At 33.6% G+C, this 21,891-nt stretch overlaps 1 protein-coding gene across 9 annotated transcripts in view; it reads right to left on the bottom strand.

Moving 5' to 3' along the window:
• Window positions 1-21,891, bottom strand: part of LOC126771825 (dual 3',5'-cyclic-AMP and -GMP phosphodiesterase 11) — a 224,166-nt gene that overhangs the window by 43,724 nt on the left and 158,551 nt on the right. For all 9 annotated transcript variants that reach the window (XM_050491937.1, XM_050491941.1, XM_050491942.1 and 6 more), the window contains one exon: window positions 699-849. In XM_050491937.1, coding sequence (XP_050347894.1) covers window positions 699-849 — 151 coding nt within the window. The remainder of the gene's footprint in view (window positions 1-698; window positions 850-21,891) is intronic.

The following is a 21,891-nucleotide window of genomic DNA, read 5'->3' as shown; positions in this document are numbered from 1 at the left end:
TAATAATACGCGAATTCGGTGGTTAAATCTAGTATACAGTATGTTTTATGATATTATTTATTTATTTATGATAATTTTCATTTACGTTTATTAATTATATAAGATTTAATGTTAATGTTCAAAATATATTAAAAAATTAAAACATAATTATACCGTACAAGATTATAAAGACGGTAAAAGCTTGAAGTTAGTATTCGTTGATTTTAATACAGGATATACAAATTTAATGTATATGATTATTATTCGTGTAATAAAAATATTTACAACTGGGTTTCTTGTCGGTTATTCTAGGTAGAATCTACATTCCGAACCGGTGGTCGCTCTAATAAATTTCTCTTGTAAAATGCCGATTCGAAGATGGATGTTGATATATCCATTGCAGATTAATAAACTTCGAGCCCGTCTTATTATGACGTACTTACATATTATACACACGTTTTTTGGAGATATTTTCTTAATATGACGGTTCGAAAAAAGAATGTAAAAATTACTCAATGTTAAAAATAAAATACACGAATGGATAATATGAAAAAATCGATTAATTTTAATTATAATAAATATTTAGTACGTTACGTAACATTAAAATAAGATAAAAATTTTAGCGACGCGGCATGACTCATGTCCAAACTTTATGAACTTTTTTTTTGGCTATACACAGGCATATATATTTGATTTAAGATATATGTAGTTATAGTTACCTTATACGCGTCAGGTATGTTAACTGGTTCGCCGCTCTCCGCGACGTAGCCCACGATGCCGCTGCCCCAAGGTATCCTGATCTCTTCAAGTTGCTCCATTTGCTCTGGTGTTGACTTCGAGCAGACGTCGAACAACTTCGACACCAGACATCTGCCAACAAGACACGTAAGTCCTATTAAATACATAAATGTATATTATTATGTTGCTAACAATATTGTATTCCGTAACAGCCTGTGAATGTCCCACTGCTGGGCTAAAGGCCTCCTCTCCTCTTTTTGAGGAGAAGGTTTTGGAGCTTATTCCACCACGCTGCTCCAATGCGGGTTGGTAGAATTCACATGCGGCAGAATTTCAGTGAAATTAGACACATGCAGGTTTCCTCACGATGTTTTCCTTCACCGTAAAGCACAAGATGAATTATAATCACAAATTAAGCACATGAAAATTCAGTGGTGCTTGCCCGGGTTTGAACCCACGATCATCGGTTAAGATTCACGCGTTCTTACCACAGGGCCATCTCGGCTTAACAATATTGTATTAAGAAATATATATTATCAAAAAACGGTAGGCAAGAATGAAGCAAATATAACATTATTTAAATATTCATTACATTTGTTTCAATCTTTACTTATATTATAAAAGCTTAAGGATTAAGAAATGTTATAAGTTAGCCTATATACTCTTAACATCACGGTACTAATAATTAAATTTAACCAAGTTACGTTTTTTATTAAAATATTATTAAAAAAAGCCGAGATGGCCCAGTGGTTACAACGCGTGAATCTTATCCGATGATCGTGGGTTCAAACCCGGGCAAGCACCACTGTATTTTCATGTGCTTAATTTGTGATTATAATTCATCTCGTGCTTAACGGTGAAGGAAAACATCGTGAGGAAACCTGCATGTGTCTAATTTCATTGAAATTCTGCCACATGTGTATTCTACCAACCCGCATTGGAGCAGCGTGGTGGAATAAGCTCCACAACCTTCTCCTCAAAAGGGAGAGGAGGCCTTAGCCCAGCAGTGGGACATTAACAGGCTGTTACTGTACTGTTACTGTAAGTTACGTTTAACTTTAGTTTGAATAAGAATGTTAGTAACAAGATTCATAATGTTTCTATATTAAGCATTAAATGTATCGTAACCGTGATCTTATTGTCATTGTTGATCGTATGTAAATATCTTTTGAAGATTAAAGATAAATCAGATATTAATACACATATTGATATTCTATATGAATATTAGAAATCATCTGTATTTTCTTAGACATGTACTTTGAATCAATTAAAAAAAAATCTAAATGCTTAATTCAATTATGTATTATTTAATTAGAATTTAAATTTCGAACATATACAACGATATTTTTTGTACTTATTTATTGTTTTCGGTAGGCGGACTGACAATTGAGCCGCCTATAGACATTAGTGCTGTAAGAAATGAAATGAAAGAAAATACTTATATATTTATTTATTTGAAATAGAGTTTTTTTTTTTCAAATCGTTTACTTTTTTAATTTGTCGGTCACAGATAATTTATTGAAAAGGGTTATTGCACGGCGATTTGTTCGACCGACACATCTCTAACTCCTGATGTCGGGTTTTATTAAACGAATCCTTCTAGTTATTCGTCGATTGGGAAATTCCACCGGCCGAGCTGTAATTTGATTGTATTCCAATTCCAACGTGTCCAATCGATTGTTAGTTCATCGTAGCTAAAACATTTTCCGTTACATGACACATCACATATATTGTAATTTAAAAAACTATCATATTTGTTAAGACGTAGGTCATAAATTTGGTTGTTTTCTTATGTATCTTCAACGGAATATGAACCGTTTTTGATGATTTTTTAAACAACAAATTATACATTAAGGATCTTATATGTATAAATTTAATAAGAAAATTAAAAAAAAAACATTAAATTTAGATATAAAAGCGCGTTCAGCTTTAGTATTTGCCTGTTTATGATAATTATTATACGTGTAAAAAGAAGTCGCTGGTCAAGGGAAGGTAGGCAAGTCATATATATATATATATATTTAAGATGAATTCATATTAAAACAAGTTTGCCTTGCATAGTTTCAACGATAGAGAGAACTGATTAGGAATTTTAAATCTAATTACACAAAAATCCTAACAAACTTTTCTTCTAATAAATAAACAATATTCATTTTTAGAAAAAGCGTAAAGTGATCACTGGATTTTATAAATAATTTAAATAATATTGTGTCACAACATCTCCAGTAGTTTTTGTATGGTAGGCGTACAGGCTTGAAGCGATTTAGTATTTAACGCACTCTTATACCTACACCTACAATATAATAATCAGGATAGGACATACATGTATTTAAACGTTTTTTAGTTGAATTTCATTTAATCATAAGCTAGCATTAATGATTAGGAAGAAGAAAAATAATAATTATTGTAATATTAAATACCTGTCACGCGTTGCAAGGAATGTTTATATATAATTGGTAATAAAATATATAAAACGACTCGCGAGCCAATTTTCTGTCCGTTGACGGTTCTACGCATCGTATTAAATAAACAATACGTGAAAGTATATACACTGGCCGCCAAAAAAATCGACCCACCCGTATTTTTTTACTTACAAAGTTGTTATCTTAACTATGCGACGACCTAGGTGGATTGTTTTACTTATGGGACATACATTTAACATTTTATTACCCACTTGATATGGATTTGGAGGAGTTGTAAGTGTTATTGAGGATATTTGGAATATTTTTAAAGTATTGATAAGAAAACGTTACGTTGTGCACAAAGTTCATGGTTAGTTTATTTCCAGTTCTTAACGCGGAGTCATCTCGGTTCGATGTTTATTATTGATTAAATGTATGAAACTTTGTTGAAACAATAATTTTAATAAGTTTAAACATAAAAAATGGATACTACTGAAGCAGAAGCTGCTCAAGTCGTAGCTCTTATTCGTGAGAGGTTAAGTCAGCGAAATGTGGCTAGAACACTAAAATTAAGTCGTTCAGCGGTGCGAAGAGTGTACAAACGCTACTTGGAGACTGGGGAGTATCGCCGGAGACCAGGATCTGGCAGGGGGCGTGTCACGAACCCGACCGATGACCGTTTTATTGGTTTGACGTTTTTAAGAAACCGACATCTTTCGGCTGTTGACGTTCAAGGTAGACTCCGAGAAAGTCGTGGAGTGTGTGAGTGAAAATACTGTAAGAAGAAGACTTCGAGAGCAAAATTTAACCCCTCACAAGCCAGCAACAGGACCAAAACTCACAGAATCCCATCGACAAGCAAGACTACAATTTGCTAGGCAGAACGTCGATTGGACACTGGACCAATGGGAGACAGTATTGTTCAGTGATGAAAGCCGAATGTCTCTAGTAGGCTCTGATGGACGACGTAACGTCATGCGAAGGCCAGGAGAACGCTACTCTCAGTGTTGCATTCGAGAAACAGTCCGATTTGGTGGAGGCTCTACAATGTTTTGGGGAGGTATTTCCTTGACGGGACGCACAGAGCTGGTTTTTTTCCGTAATCGTGCTGTTAATGCTGAAACTTACATAACGGACATTCTGGAGCCTCATGTGATGCCTTACGCTGGATATATTGGGGATAATTTTCAACTTATGCACGACAACGCACGACCTCACGTCGCTAGAATTGTTAAAGACTATCTCAGGGAAGTCGAAATTCCAGTTATGCAGTGGCCAGCCAATAGTCCGGACTTAAACCCGATAGAGCACCTCTGGGACCAGCTAAAACGTACGGTTCGAGCACGAAATCCAATTCCAGAAACCCTGAATCAACTGGAAGCTGCCCTAACTGAAGAATGGCAACGGACCCCACAGGAAGACATTAAAAAGCTAATCAGGTCACTTAATAGGCGTATGCAGGCAGTGATTAGGTCAAGAGGAGGAAACACTCCCTATTAAAGTAAGATTTAGGCACCCAAATTTAAAAACAAACGGCATAATCGTTTTGTACACAAAAAAATAAAATTGCGTAAAATTTTGTGTTTTCGTGTTTTGTCACATATTTACCTAAAAACCTATTTTTTGCGCACTATTTCTGTTTTTGTACAATCATACAATTGCATTTTTGCATTATCAATCTTAAAAATATAAATATGTGGTAGTTTAAAACCATACGATAGCTTTTTTACAAAAAATGTAGGTGGGTCGATTTTTTTGGAGGCCAGTATATGTAACACTAACAAAACAAAGGATTTGTTTTGCACACTCTTAACTGAATACTGTAAATTTATTAATAATAATGTCCTCCAGACCGATTTAGGCCACGGCGGCCAATCTCAAGAGAGATTAGCCAACTACGCAGGAGATATTATAGTGCACAAGTGTGTGCACAAACACAGATGCACTCTCTATTCCCTAACTCTCATAATCTGATGGGACGGCAATCCGACACGACCGTAAAGAGTTCAGGCGCAGGCCCAACGACTTTACGTGCTTTCCGAGGCACGGGAATGTACACACTTCCAACTTCTAGACTCCAATTCAAACAAATTGAATTTGATCGACAGTAACATTATCGCGATGAAATAACAAAAGGTGTGTTGTTGTTTAATAGAAAAAAAAATTAACGGACACTATTTTTATTATTACCAATATATTATTTTTAATACTTTGTTTTTTTTTTATTCGGATGTCACTAGCACGATTTTAATAAAATGATAATTACAAAATGATACAGGATATATTGTCATTAAATTACATAGATGAGTTTCCGGGTGATCGTGAAACTGTATATTTTCACAATTATAAAGAAATCCAATGTACTCAAATGAAATGATACAATGTTGCAGGCGTTATTTCAAAAACATGTATTTTATTATTACGTACATAGAGTCTCATTCCTTATCATTATCCAGTAAATTGATACGTATGTTTTATTGTCATGTAGCAGTCAAGTTAAAAACGAACAATAAACAAGAATAAACTGCACAAATTACTATTTTTTTTAAATGAAAATAAAAACTTATTAACTTGATATTTTAAATTACGAAAAGAAAGTTCTATTTGATTAAAACAAAATAAAAACAAAAATTAGCATTTTAACTACTTGACCCTCTTAATCCTGTTGAAGGATTAATTATTTATTCATCTGAATAAAACAAACGTTATCTTTTCAATTTAAGGTACAGGTTCATATTAATTGAAAAAAATATGTTAAAAAATTGTGACTTAAGTAACCACAAACGAGCCGCACCGGTTTTGATTTTAAATAATGTAATTTTATAATTTGGCAATAAAAAATATTTTAATAATAAACTGGTTTGTTTTAAGCGATTAAAATTACTTAAAATTTTAATACATATTCAATTCAATTCTAATCTGATCAGTAAACATTAATTCGATATACACTATAAAAGAGATAGAGATAGAAAATAGAGAAAAAGAGATAAAGAGATAGAGTTTTAAAAGTGTTCTTTTTTTCGTTTACACTTCCACGTAACGCCAGCGATCGACCAGTTATAATACACTGGCCGCCAAAAAAATCGACCCACCCGTATTTTTTTACTTACAAAGTTGTTATCTTAACTATGCGACGACCTAGGTGGATTGTTTTACTTATGGGACATACATTTAACATTTTATTACCCACTTGATATTGATTTGGAGGAGTTGTAAGTGTTATTGAGGATATTTGGAATATTTTTAAAGTATTGATAAGAAAACGTTACTTTGTGCACAAAGTGCATGGTTAGTTTATTTCCAGTTCTTAACGCGGAGTCATCTCGGTTCGATGTTTATTATTGATTAAGTGTATGAAACTTTGTTGAAACAATAATTTTAATAAGTTTAAACATAAAAAATGGATACTACTGAAGCAGAAGCTGCTCAAGTCGTAGCTCTTATTCATGAGGGGTTAAGTCAGCGAAATGTGGCTAGAACACTAAAATTAAGTCGTTCAGCGGTGCGAAGAGTGTACAAACGCTACTTGGAGACTGGGGAGTATCGCCGGAGACCAGGATCTGGCAGGGGGCGTGTCACGAACCCGACCGATGACCGTTTTATTGGTTTGACGTCTTTAAGAAACCGACATCTTTCGGCTGTTGACGTTCAAGGTAGACTCCGAGAAAGTCGTGGAGTGTCTGTGAGTGAAAATACTGTAAGAAGAAGACTTCGAGAGCAAAACTTAACCCCTCACAAGCCAGCAACAGGACCAAAACTCACAGCATCCCATCGACAAGCAAGACTACAATTTGCTAGGCAGCACGTCGATTGGACACTGGACCAATGAGAGACAGTATTGTTCAGTGATGAAAACCGAATGTCTCTAGTAGGCTCTGATGGACGACGTAACGTCACGCGAAGGCCAGGAGAACGCTACTCTCAGTGTTGCATTCGAGAAACAGTCCGATTTGGTGGAGGCTCTACAATGTTTTGGGGAGGTATTTCTTTGACGGGACGCACAGAGCTGGTTTTTTTCCGTAATCGTGCTGTTAATGCTGAAACTTACATAACGGACATTCTGGAGCCTCATGTGATGCCTTACGCTGGATATATTGGGGATAATTTCCAACTTATGCACGACAACGCACGACCTCACGTCGCTAGAATTGTTAAAGACTATCTCAGGGAAGTCGAAATTCCAGTTATGCAGTGGCCAGCCAATAGTCCGGACTTAAACCCGATAGAGCACCTCTGGGACCAGCTAAAACGTACGGTTCGAGCACGAAATCCAATTCCAGAAACCCTGAATCAACTGGAAGCTGCCCTAACTGAAGAATGGCAACGGACCCCACAGGAAGACATTAAAAAGCTAATCAGGTCACTTAATAGGCGTATGCAGGCAGTGATTAGGTCAAGAGGAGGAAACACTCCCTGTTAAAGTAAGATTTAGGCACCCAAATTTAAAAACAAACGGCATAATCGTTTTGTACACAAAAAAATAAAATTGCGTAAAATTTTGTGTTTTCGTGTTTTGTCACATATTTACCTAAAAACCTATTTTTTGCGCACTATTTCTGTTTTTGTACAATCCTACAATTGCATTTTTTCATTATCAATCTTAAAAATATAAATATGTGGTAGTTTAAAACCATACGATAGCTTTTTTACAAAAAATGTAGGTGGGTCGATTTTTTTGGAGGCCAGTGTAATAAATAATATATATAGCGAATGAATATAATTTTTATGTGTGTTGCGATCTGAATGTAATTTGATCTTAACTTCGTTGCCAATTGCACATTTAACACCCTGAGAATCAGAGTCATCAATGTTTCATGGAGATTATCTTATAAATTCTTTATTCAAATCAATATTATATATGAATATCTTTATACAAAGTCACCCTTAGCCTCTGTTTCTCCGCTTATAGTGAGAGAACTATTTTAAGCAAAATGAAAGATTTTTTTTTTATAGAATAGGAAGGCTGACGAGCATATGGGCCACCTGATGGTAAGTGGTCACCAAACTCCCTTAGACATTGGCATTGTAAGAAATGTCAACCATCGCTTACATAGCCAATGCACCACCAACCTTGGGAACTAAGATTTTATGTCCCTTGTGCCTGTAATTACACTGGCTCACTCATCCTTCAAACCGGAACACAACAATAACAAGTACTGCTGTTTTGCGGAATATCTGATGAGTGGGTGGTACCTACCCAAACGAGCTTGCACAAAGCTCTACCACCAGTATAAAGTTAACCGGTCTAGTGGTTAGTCTATTTGGCTGCAGGCCATAATGTAACGAGTTTAATTCCTGAGTCTATTAGTAAATTTTCAACGACAGCCCTGAGTTACCAGTGCTACTCCCTGCACCCATGTCCCATCGAATTATGAAAAACAGGTTTGCTTTTTGTTTGACCATAAACTTTTTAATATAATATTCGCTCAAATTTTCGCTTAAATTATTACTAAATTAGGTTAAGTTTTATAAATCAAACGTAAACTCATTAGCTAAATAAGGTTTTACATGTTACCTTACGTACACACATAAAAGTAAGTATAGTATAGTAGTATATTGATGACAATGATGTTCTCCGGACCGATTTCGACCACGGCTGCCATTCTCAAAAGAGACTTGCCAACTGCGCAGGACATATTATAGTGCACAAGTTTTTGCGCAGAAACTGATGCACCCTTTATTCCGTCGCTTTCATAATCGATGGGATGGCAACCCGACAAGACCGGTAAGAGTTCAGGTGTAGGACCAACGGCTTACGTGCTTGCCGAGCCACAGGATTTGTACACAATCCCGACTTCCAGACTCCGGGCTGCTACTGAGAATTTTTCGACTAAAAAAACCCAATAACTTTTAATTGGTCCGACCTGGTGTTTGAACTCAGAATATCGGAATCTACGGCCTTGTTTATAGCTACTAGACCAACGAGGCAGTCTATTATATATCTATTGACGCAGCATTAATTACGTACACATTAACTTAACATGATTCCAATATTGACCATTATGAGACTGTAAGCGAGCACTCATTACCACTAGTGAATGTAGTTTTTTAGTACGTAATTTTAATATTTTTTTAAAGAATAGGAAGGCGGACGAACGTATGGCCACCTCATGGTAATTAGTCACCAACGCCCATAGACATTGACATTGTAAGAAATATTAACCATAGCTTACATCGCCAATGTGCCACCAACCTTGGGAACTAAGATGTTATGTCCCTTGTGCCTTTACTACAATAAATTAAAATTATTTAAGAATTGAACTAATTATAGTTAGTTATTACACATATGAATATAATAAAATTTTAAAATTCACGATAGACGTACACGTACAAATTTCTTTAGCATAAATTATTCATAATTAAAAATATATTCATTTGAACGGGTTTCGTGAATAATTGGAATAATAAAACAAACGAAATAAGAGTATAAATATTAAACTAAATGACACTAATTTTTCTTTGATAAATATTAAAGCTTATCTTTTTAAATTAAAAAGAATTATGAATAAGATTGAAGATACTCTCCAGCCAAAATGATTTATTGCATATCTGGGAATTAGTTTAAGCTGAAAAATGGAAGTTTAATTTCATCAAACGCTAATTTATCCAAACGTCGACAGTGAACTTACAAATTACACTTGTATGTGACACAAATATACAAATATTACAAAGTAAATAATCTTTTTATATTATCTGACTACCTACAGTATTCAAGTTTGTTGTATATGTATTAATATTACTAGTATCCGCCCGCAGCTAAGATCAACGTGTATGCAAAATTTCATGATTATCGGTTGATTATTTAAGACGTGAAAGTGTAACCAATTGACATTCACAATTAAAAAATAAGTATAAGCTAATTGAAATTTAATCTCAAAATAAAATTTAATAAAAAGTCTGGAATCGCTGCGCAACCTATTTCGCTGTGTGTTTAGACTGGACCCGAGTCTAAGCACACACAAAAAAAAAACACAAATCAAAATTGAGACGTTAAGGATGATTTCATTTATTTATTTAAAACTTTTTTGACCACCACAATATGTAGTAGGAATAAAAGGCGGACTTGATGCATGAAGGCATTCTCTACCAGTCAAACTTTAGGCATAGCAGAAATCCGTGAAGGCGGTAATTAGTTATCAAAAATATACATACATACAAATACAACATCAAAAAAATAAATAACAAAATATATTTTAGATACTAGACATACACACGTACAGTAGAATTATAAAGATATCCATAAGAAATTAACGAATATTATTCCGAGTTGTTTTACCTATCTATATAAAATGTTATGGAATAATAGAAGTAACGTACCGTACGTATCTTTACAATGCAAAGGAAACCACTTCACATTAGGAACCATTTGTTCGTCTACATTTTGCAATGAATAATAAAAAAGTAATCATCTGAGCAGGAGATTTGCAAGTACGCATATCTAGAAGATACGGGTACTGGTATAAGTTTACATTACAGTATAAAACGAAGATCTCACTGAAATGCTACTCGAATAATATACAATTTCGAAGCGCGACGTCTTCAAAATCAAGGCTCTATTCCGATCAATTTATATATTACTGACAAATTGTCTTTTATATCCAATATGATAATGTTGATGATTTTGTCCTCCTGATCGATTGCAGTGACGTCGGTCAATCTTAACAGAAAATAGCCAATGGCACAGGATATATTATATGTGCGAACGAAGAAAATTCAAGCCTCAACCCTCCCAACAAAAAAACTTCCTATTGCTTCTGCTGATTTATTAACAGAAAACCCTTTCAGACTTTATTCACCTAACACGAGTATCAATCTCAAGGACAAGAGATCTGATGTCTTAAATTATATTGATCTTGAATTATAAGCTATCCACTTTTCCGAGGAGCAAGCCAACAATATTAACATATATATTATGTATTTCAAGCAATTTTACCAATTGCTATTTTCTTATGATTTTACATAAAATATTTGATATCATGAATTTCTTTGCAATACCAATGCTTTCGGATAGCCAAATCAAGCTTCGCAAGTCGCTAAGTTAATTTACATTCAAAGTAGAACAATTTATTTCCTAAATGATCGCTCCGAGGGATATGTTAAAATCATAATAAAGACTTCGATGGCTCGGATCTTGTTAGAAATGGCTGTATTCTGTCGTAAGATTTGTGGCGTTTTGCGGCAGCTCTGTAGGAGCTAGGTATTATCGGGAGAGTAATGACGATCAATTTATAACCCTCGCTTAAATAAGCATCCATTTTCGAGCTTAGTCTAGAATAGTTTATCAAAAAGCGATATTTATTTAGCATTTTGCAAGTCAGTGAATATTTAATCCTTTCTTTGATTAAAATCGGCATTTCGTTCTTTTCTATCGTCGATCTTTGCTTTCGTTTTTATTGTGTTTTTATTTTACTTGATTATTAATAAAGTTGAATTACTTGTAGTTGATGTTTAAATATGACAATGTTCATTGTGTATGACCAAATAAGGTATTACACGACTATGTTAACTATATTAGCATATATGTTAATGCTACTATACAATATGTCTACGTAAGCTCGTACCTATAACAATTTTAACATAAAAAGCGAAAAATAAAATACAAATTTATTTAATGACTATTAACAGTATCACAATTCAATCTGATAATAATGGAACAGTTTTAATATCAACATGAACTTCGGCTTTCATGATATTACTTTCAATTAAGTTATTTTTCTTTCTCCTAACTTAACCGCAAGATTTTCTATTTAGACGTGATTTCCGTCCCTACCACAGACTCCATTACATTCGACCGTGACCTTAACCGTGGAGAAAAACCATTGGAAACGCTCGATCAATTACTCGACTTAGTGAATGTGAGAAATATTATAACAATATTTCGTTTCAGTCAATTCTAATTTATTTAAATTCACAATATATTCTATTGAATAATATTAAAACAACATTACCATTCCTATTCAACATAATTTAGTATATATGTTTATTTACTACTTTTTTTTATTAGGCCATCGAAACAAATCACAGTAATTCAAATTTTTTTTAGCGATAAGTTTATATAGGCCTTTTTATTTTACGCTGGAAACACGGATTACGCGTTTCCACACGGGAGCAGTGGGGAGGTATGTAGTGCTCGCCGGCGTCCAAGGCGCCGAATACGCTTCGAATACCTCCTAAAAATCAGCGGTACCCTTTCCGTCTAACGGGAAGCGCCACAGGGTCGCTTGCGCATGGGATCGTGACGCTAACATTTATATAGACCTGCACAGACCCTTATTTACTTAGCTCATTAAATCGGTATGATAAATCGAAACTTAAATGGCTTGTCGAAAATATACAATATAATTAGTTTAATTATTTGTAAACTAAAATGTATTCATTCAAAATATAGCGGATTGTGTGCATTGAACCCTAAAGTTTAAAATAAAATCATTCGCGTTATATTTAAAGAAAAATAAATATAGAAATGTGGATAATATTAAAAACATTTTTATTTTATTACTCTAATATATTATTCACGTCAAATATTTCATTGACATACTAAGCTAAAATTAGAGTTTCCTGCATATAAACAATATTAACATATCTAAAAATAGAATCGGATTAAGACGTAATTTCGTTGGAATTTAAGTATAGATTTATTTTGACACAAATACATATCAAATTAATGTATGTGCATATATTAACTGCTTTATCTTCGTAAAATATCGTAAAATTACATTTTGCATTTAAATATTTACTAATGAGATATTAAGCTATATTTATTATTGTTGCTGTAATATGTGACTGGTACAAATTTTTTAATTTCATCTATTACATAAATGGTCTTAGACCATTTGCATAAATATGTAGTATTTAAAAAAAAGATTATATAAAAGAAGCGTCCTATGTGCTATTCAATAAACACTCTACCTATGTCCAAGGTTTCGAGCCCTTATAGGTCACAAACAATAACCACATATATTATAATTATAATAAATTTATTAATTTGTATACGCACATGTAAGCACAATTTAGAATCGATAATATTTAACAAATTTGATATTTTAATCTTACTTTTCTGGTTTTTTTTTTACAATGAATAGGCCAGCGTTTGACCGTTGACTTGCCTGATGTTAAGCATCGACACGGTCTAAGATGTAGCACGCTTGCCTGTAAGAAACCTGTTTAATCTGGATTTGAAGACACCAACATTGTACCTAACAGGAAATACGGACTCAGGCAAAGCATTCCATAGTTTCGCAGTGCGAATGATGAATGTAGATTCAAAGCGCTTCGCGTGCAAAGGTCGCGTTTGCCTGGCCGTTCGATAGTAAAAGTGGGCGGGAGGAATCAGTTCATGTAATTCCTGAGCACAGTCTCCGAAATGTATCCGATAGAAGACTGAGAGTGATGCAACCACACGTCGATGTTCAAGACTTTGGAGCCTAGACTCAACCAATGTGTCGTCTCTTATCAGCCTTCTGGCACACCTCTCAATCAACTCTAGAGCCTGAAGGTGGTTCTTGGCAGAGCCATCCCAAAGGTGAGAGCAGTACTCCATACATGACCTCACTTGTGCTTTATATAAGCTGAGCAGTTGTTCTGGAGTAAAGTAACGTCTCACTTTGGAGAGGATACCAAGTTTTCGAGCAGCTATTCGGGCTTTGGACTCAATAAAAGAGCCGAAATTTAGAGTCGACGTGAGAGTAATGCCAAGAAGGACAAGATGGTCAGTTATAGGTACAAACACATTTCGGAAAGAGGGAGGTAGATGGAATTTCCTCTTTTTGGCGGAAAACAAACACGCCTGCGTCTTGGATGCACTGAACATGACCAAATTAGCATCGCCCCAATCGGACACTGCCTTAAGGGTCACGCTCAGGCGCTCTACCATGGCCTCTCTCTGAGCCTGGATTTGGGTCTCACTAGCTCGAGCGTTGGACTTGTAGCTCTCGAAAACTTAGCAATCATCTGCGTACCCATGGATACAGGGAATCAGCAGATCATTAATGTGCAGCAGAAATAGTGTCGCCGAGAGCACTGATCCTTGGGGAACACCGGCATTTATAGCCATTTGATCCGACGAGTGGCCATCAACCACCACTTGTAACGATCGATTCCTCAGGAAGTCTGAAATCCACGCACACAGGCTAGCAGGCAGATCATATGCAGGAAGCTTGCTAATAAGGCCGTCATGCTAAACCCTATCAGACAACAGAAACAGCAAGTGCCTCCCCGTGTTTCTCGATGGTCTCATTCGAAATGTGTGTGACGTACACCAGAAGATCACCTTGTTCTCGTCTTGACTGCGTAGCATTTTGCGAAATTTCTTTTGCCAAATGCATATATCATTCATATGAGTGTCGGCGCTAGGTGTTGCTGGAGGTGTCACGCTACCAGCGTCAAGACGTAAAGACTCCGCAAATAAAGACGCAAACAGATTAGCTTTCTCTTTAGCGGTGTGAGCAAGCGTCCCGTCAGGCTTCTGAAGGGGAGGCAGTGAGGGCCTACAAAAGTTGTTTATCGTAATATTAGAAAACGTATATTTTTAAAGAAGTTCAGCTTTAAATTTAAGAAATAAAAACACGGATTATTGGAAATTCTAAATTTATGTTTGCAATTCATCTTGCACTCGACGGTGAATGAAAACATCGTAAGAAACTCGCATACGTAGGAAGTAGTTCTGAGTCATGTATACCTTGCGGATTAAGCCCCAAATCCACCTCCTTGAAGGGGAGAAGAGATTTGCCAAGCAGAATACAGAGAGAAAAGCTGACGTCATATAAGTGATCTGTGATAACATTGTATGCAATAAAACTTTATTTTAAATCTATTGCATTAATTTGGTTAAAATGTAATATAATGTTAAGTCAATTTATTTTACGTATTTAGTCAAAATGAGCCGACAGGGCGTCGTGTTCATAACTCGTTAATCTTAACTGAAGATTGCGGGCTCAAACTACTAGCAAGCAAGCACAACTAAGTTTTCATGTGCTTAATTTGCGTTTAATTCATTAATTTCGTGCTTGGTGGTGAAGAAACCTTGTCTCGGATGAAAATCTATCTATGTATCCATGAACATGTATTGGAGCAGAGTAGTGGAATACGCTTCAAGTCGTCTTCTCTAAACGGAGAAGAAGCCAAAGCCTAGACTGTCTCATATATAGGCTGTTACTTATCGAGCAAACATTTAAAATAAACAAATTTTTTAACTATTGTAAACTAAAATTATTAAAATAATATTTTTGTGTGTAAAGGATCTGAGTGTAAAAACTGTTTGAGTGTAAAAAACGTGAGGGATAAAATCAAACCAACTACCTGTAAAAGTCCGTGATTTTAGGCGATAACGCTCCTCAAAAACCGATGACACATTTATTTTATATTATTAAATATATTATTTAAATGTTACTTTAAATACTTATTACAATTATAATTTCATACATTTTTTTAAAAAGAGAGAGAAAGAGACAAGAAGAGAAACTACTTTTTTTTAAATAAGAATCTTAATAATAACTAAGTCACTTTGAAATAGGATTTAAATTTCAAAAACTTATACTTAGACCAAAGTCAAGTACAGCTGCAGCATTGTTGGGTGTGAAATTTTATGAAATGAGAAACTGATCAGCCGCTGGCGATGACTGAGGTGAGCGACCACCTTGCACATTTATGCATTTTTAATCATCATTGCAACGGTACTGTCTCGTTTCCTCTTTATTGAATACATTTAGGAATAAATAAAAGACGGATAGATTGGTGCCTCCCGCCATACGAATGTACGTATTTATATTTAAATATACTATATATTAAATTTATTATCCTATAATATCTTCCATGAATGGTTTAATAGAGAATATGTGTGTGTGTGTATCCACGGAGGCTGGTAGTCACTTTCCATCAGGTAAGTATGAGAACCACTTAACTTTTTACTTCTTAAAAAATCTACGTATTCTAGTCACTCATATTTGAAAAAATATATAAAAATTTTGAGATATTGGATCGTTGAAATTGAGATATTCTAAAGATTTTTAATATAGCGTGCAAATCAGATTCAATTTATTCTTCTTATATAAGAAAATAAAATGAATTTGTTATACCGAAGAATTTTCTATTTTCGAACGGATTAATAAAAGGGCGATTGTAATGTTAATGATCCGTAAACAATAATTACAACGTCGCAACTGGTGCAGTGCGCTAACTGTGAATAATAATATAAAGGCGGGATGCTGGAGCTAGGGATGTGCATTACTCTAATTTGTTTATACCTAGCCACGGCAAAACATTAATTATAAAACAAAAAATGTAAGTATTTAAATAGTTATTCATTTGTCTCAAAATTACTGTGATTAATTATATGAGTTTTAAAATAGAATTACGTACTCAATTTTAATGATATCATTTGATATAATAGAAGAGAAAAATAATTGATTATGCTGTACATTCGTTTTGGAATTTAAATATAAAAATCTTTCGTTGTGAAAACTAAAATTGTTTGTTACCATTTATTGTCTTTACAATCTGGTCTCGTAGTCTTGGTAAGAATATAATATATTTAGATTTAAATCTATCTTGCTTTTATTGTTAAAACGGTTTGATTTAATATCCGATGAAGTGCTTGTATCTCATAAAAATATTTCAATATTAAAAAGAAATATCAATACTAAATAAATTTCAAATTCTAATATTACAATTAATAATTGAAACTGTTTTATGAACTATTAAAAACTATCGACTTTTACAAATACAACTTAAAATTGTTTTATCCATCTATACAAATAAATCGGATTCAGTTACTCGTTATAATGAGCATTTATATGTAAGTTCAATATAATCTTAAAATCCTATAGAAAACGAAAACATCGATCATTTAATGTTTGTCAACACAATACAATACCAACTGGTGCTGTGCTTAGACTAATAATAATGCCAGTAAACGAAGCCAAGGATGCGACTTGTTTATCTACGCTTATATGCAATGACTCACCCGCTTGATACGACAACGTGGTACGATTCATTTGATTTGGAAAACACACGCGCAGGAATATCATTACGCAGTATGAAACGAAACGCGCTCCGTGTATCGCGTCTAAATGTTAGCTAATCTTTGAAAACGCCGAAAATATTCCATTTTCAAAATAGAACATCCAGAATTTATTTGAATATATACCAGGTACAACATTATCAAACTAGTACCTGGGAGTATCAGGAATCTGCAGTTATTTCTTCTGTTATAGATATATGTGTCATATGTGTTTACCCTATGTTCTTAATTTGTATGACCTAAAGAATATTTTTAATTATAGGTATCCCGCAGTTTTATTCGCGATAAATTCGTATTTGAATAATTAGAATATCAGATCAAACAAAAACCTAACAATATTAATAAAAGCAAAACAATGCTTTTATTTCATACATCCGGTTAGTATATCCCTAAAGTAGTTTTTATTGGCTAGGTAACTTCTTATATGTTTAAAATAGCGATAAACTTTAAGCTGTTTTTTCTATTATTATGAAAACTTAGAACGTTTGTTCACATACGGATAATGCAATTATCTTTAAAATACCAAATAAGAATTTAATTTGAAAGCAAATATTTTAGTTAAATGAAAATTTAATTTAATTTACTTGACAGTTGGACTGCTTTTGATGTCGAAAATATAAAACTGGCTGACATATTTAAGAGGCGTAATTTATATTAATTGTTGTGAAATTGATACGTCAGGCGTAATACCCCAGAGGCACAACACTGAGCAGTGAGCAGTGTACACGAAACGATATGCCTGGCACGCTTCATTGTGATCTGACTTACGTCATTAAATATATGAATGAATGAATGAAAATATTTCAATGCTTACATATAACAAAGCAGCGGAAAACTTTATTTTATATCTACTACATTAATCTATTTGAAACGTATTTAATAAATTAAAATAATATCCTAACCAATATTATAAATACGTAAGTGAGTTTGTTTATTTGAGAAAGACACGCAAAAAGACACACGGACGAAAATTAGTATGATTTATTTACAAAATAAACTTACATTAAAATACGAATTATAGTCGTTTCTAAATACAATTAAATTTATAGTATCTATATATTTGCTAAAAAAGTGGTGTAACAAAGAAAGTATACGAAATAATCCTTTCCAAATATTAAGTCAACGAAGTGCCCTTTATTTGTACTCGTTCGACCTTGGAGATGTCTTTAAGACATTTGCGACGCCGTGTTTCAGAGATTGTGTCCGTTAACTGTTTATTGTAACGAAAAATTTCTTCTTATTAGTACTTATGTAACACTTTAATTCCTTATATATTGTAGCTTTACATAGATTTAATCTTGTGAAATGACAATTTCAGTGTACTCGTAAGGGCCTACTTGAATAAAGTATATTATGATATTTATATAAGTCAACCTTTAATTAAACATATGGCTAAACAAACGTCATTTACCAATATTATTATGGGTTTTACGTAGTTATAAATTTGAACATCAATTATTTAGAACGAAATTAATTGTATCTCATTTATTATTTCAATAATACCATATAACAAAATATCAAGATTAATCTATTATTACATCTAACACAATATCTTACAAAAATCATAATGGAGTTTCTGCGTTTGAGTATTTGTTAATCAGTCACGCTCGACCGGTAGATATAGCGATATTTGAAATTGAAAACGATTATATCACAGGCTAGAATATATATAAAGAAATATTTTGTCATTCTAAATTAACGCCTATCGAATGGTACTTATATATAATAATGTATATTATTTAAAATAGGTAGACAAACTGGCAAATGTGGTAATTGGTCACTATCGTTCATAGACAAGAAATATCAACCGTAGGAATATATGTAGTATAGAATATATAGAGCCGAGATGGCCCAGTGGTTCGAACGCGTGAATCTTAACCGATGATCGTGGGTTCAAACCCGGGCAAGCACCACTGAATTTTCATGTGCTTAATTTGTGTTTATAATTCATCTCGTACTTGACGGTGAAGGAAAACATCGTGAGGAAACCTGCATGTGTCTAATTTCATTGAAATCCTGCCACATGTGTATTCTACCAACCCGCATTGGAGCAGCGTGGTGGAATAAGCTCCAAACCTTCTCCTCAAAAGGGAGAGGAGGCCTTAGCCCAGCAGTGGGACATTAACAGGCTGTTACTGTATATTTATACATAAAATTTTGGTCCGATATTAATTTTATATTTCTATATGTTAGTATATATCTGTATAAAGGCATAAATTAAAAGCAATTTATATTGAAATATATTGGCGACGTTTTAATATTTTTATTTATAGCAGGGTTTATGAAAGCGCTTTCGACTTTCCGAATTTTCGGATTTCGTTTAAAAGTATTATTAATTATATTTGTTATTAAATATCTATATATATTTTAAAATATAGACGCGATATGTTTATATATTACCAGTTAGGTTTTAATAAATTGAAAATGAAAAATTCACTTCATTTTATGGTGCAGCTGTTAGTTTGACAAAAGTTGCCAAGTTGCAACCATCTATCAAGATGAATTCAAATTTCAATAAAAACATTCGGACCATTGAGTTTGTGAGCTCAGCATTTAAAATAAACTGCATTTGTAATTTAAACTTATATAAGAAAACAGTATTCCATTTTATGCATATTAATAATAACATTTTTGTTTGTAAGAGAACCGTGATGACTCGGTAGATTAGAGGTTCAAATCCAGGTAAAATCTCATACTTTTCATACGTGTAACACCTAAAATTAAGAATTAAGGTAAATATACTCCAAACTTTCTTTTAAAGACGAGAATATTCCTTGGCTCAGTTTAGATAACGATAATTACTCTTTACTAAAATGAATAAATTAATTAATAAAATTTTCATTTCGTTGTTAAAAACTCTTATAAATCTCATTCCGAAAGTAAACGTTGTAAATCGTATCTTAAAGTCTTTTCGTACTCTTTAAGTCACAACAATATATGTAGCGCACAAAAGCACTTTACATAACAAACAATCTCCGCTCACAGAGGCAAATACTCTAACGTAAAACCACAAATCGTACATGTTAGTACATGATATCGTACACTGCTATGGTTAAATGGTGTGTGTAACCGGAGACAGATTGCGGTGATGAAACCTCTTGTCCGACCCGAACGATAAACATAGATTAGTTTAAGTAACTTGGATTACGGCCAACGATCATCAATAAACTGAAGAAAAGAAAAGAATAAAGAAACAAAAAAGTCGAAACAAAACCGAGAATCCATGATTCCTTGTACATCTGCAGTGCAGGGTTTAATTTTCAAACATTTTAGCTGAAAATAGTTTGAAGTAATACAACACACGTTTTCGGACTCCATACGTATGTAAAAAGTAAAGTACCTTTTGGGTAAATTCCTTCATTTAAAGGGATAGAGTTCAGTCCACTAAGCTGTTCCAGTACAGGTATTGAGTTATGTATAGAATTTAATTTAACACATGCAAGATTCCTCATGATGTTTTCCTTAACCGCCGCGCTCGAGATGAATTGTAAACACAAATTCGCATGAAAAAACTTCAATATCCCCTGTTAAAAACCACTGGAGTAATTAGGCTCAATACACAAAGTTAAGTAACGCACTTTTAATATCTTTTCGCTTTTTTGATGAGAAGATTTGGAGCTTATTCCACCTCGCTGCTCCAGTGTAGCTTGGTGAATGCACATGTGCCAGGTTTTCATGCCATACATGAAGGTTTCCGCACGGTGTTTATCTTTACCGCCGAGCACGAGACGAAATTTAAACACAAATCAAGCACATGAATATTCATTGGTGCTTGTTGCGTTTTACTCGTATTATTTGGTTAAGATTCACGTGTTTAAGGGAAAAGCCCTTACGCTAATATTTGAATGGGAGGATAATTCGATATGACCGGAAAGATTTCAGAAGCAGGTTCCAAGGTACGAAGATGTAAGTACACAGATTGATCAATTCTTGATAGACAAACTCAAATACGTTTTATCCGCTCGACCCGAAGTTTGCACCCAGGAGCTTGCATGTACTGAATTATAAGCCAGCCACTAGACTGATCGGGATTTTAAACACAAACTAGACAACCTTTTTACTAAACTTTTTTATTAAGAAGTAAACTTTAAGAATCTCATATCACAACCCACACACATACGTATTAATATATAGTAGCTGCTTCTATTCGCCGCTACGTTAAACTTAAGTTGAAATGTTCATAGTAGCATATTATATATACTGTTCTAGGTATCATTTAAATTTCGATATGGTTAATCACAATATAATATATAATATTATAATAACGTAATCTGTAATATAAAAGTGAATGTCCTTTTCTGTATGTACTATGTGTGTCATTTAACATAAAAAAACAAAATATGCATTGATAAAATTCTAATATCCACACAAACGATAATAAATACATACAACAAAAAGTAATTCATACAAAATTATGTTTTTACATACCCATATGGTCCACATATCATGAAGTCGTATAGCTAGGACGTGTTATAATCCGAGTACGTGTTTAGATAACTACTTTATTAGCCATCGTCTTTAGGCAACGTTTACAAACGAACTAATATATTTATATCGAGCCATATCAAACTAAATATTCACGATTTTAAAATTTACCTAAATGCTGTATTGGCTATATTGTGAAGCGAACATAACAACCTAAATATCCTTACTAATATTATAATTACGAAAGAGAGTTTGTTTGTTTTTATACTTTCACGTCTTTACTCCTTAAACAATTTTCTTTATTTATTTTTTTACACGTTACAGGAAACG

This window comes from Nymphalis io, chromosome 11 (genome assembly GCF_905147045.1).
Source record: "Nymphalis io chromosome 11, ilAglIoxx1.1, whole genome shotgun sequence".
In the NCBI taxonomy this organism is placed as follows: Eukaryota; Metazoa; Arthropoda; class Insecta; order Lepidoptera; family Nymphalidae; genus Nymphalis; species Nymphalis io.
This window is presented reverse-complemented; position numbering and strand designations above follow the sequence as displayed.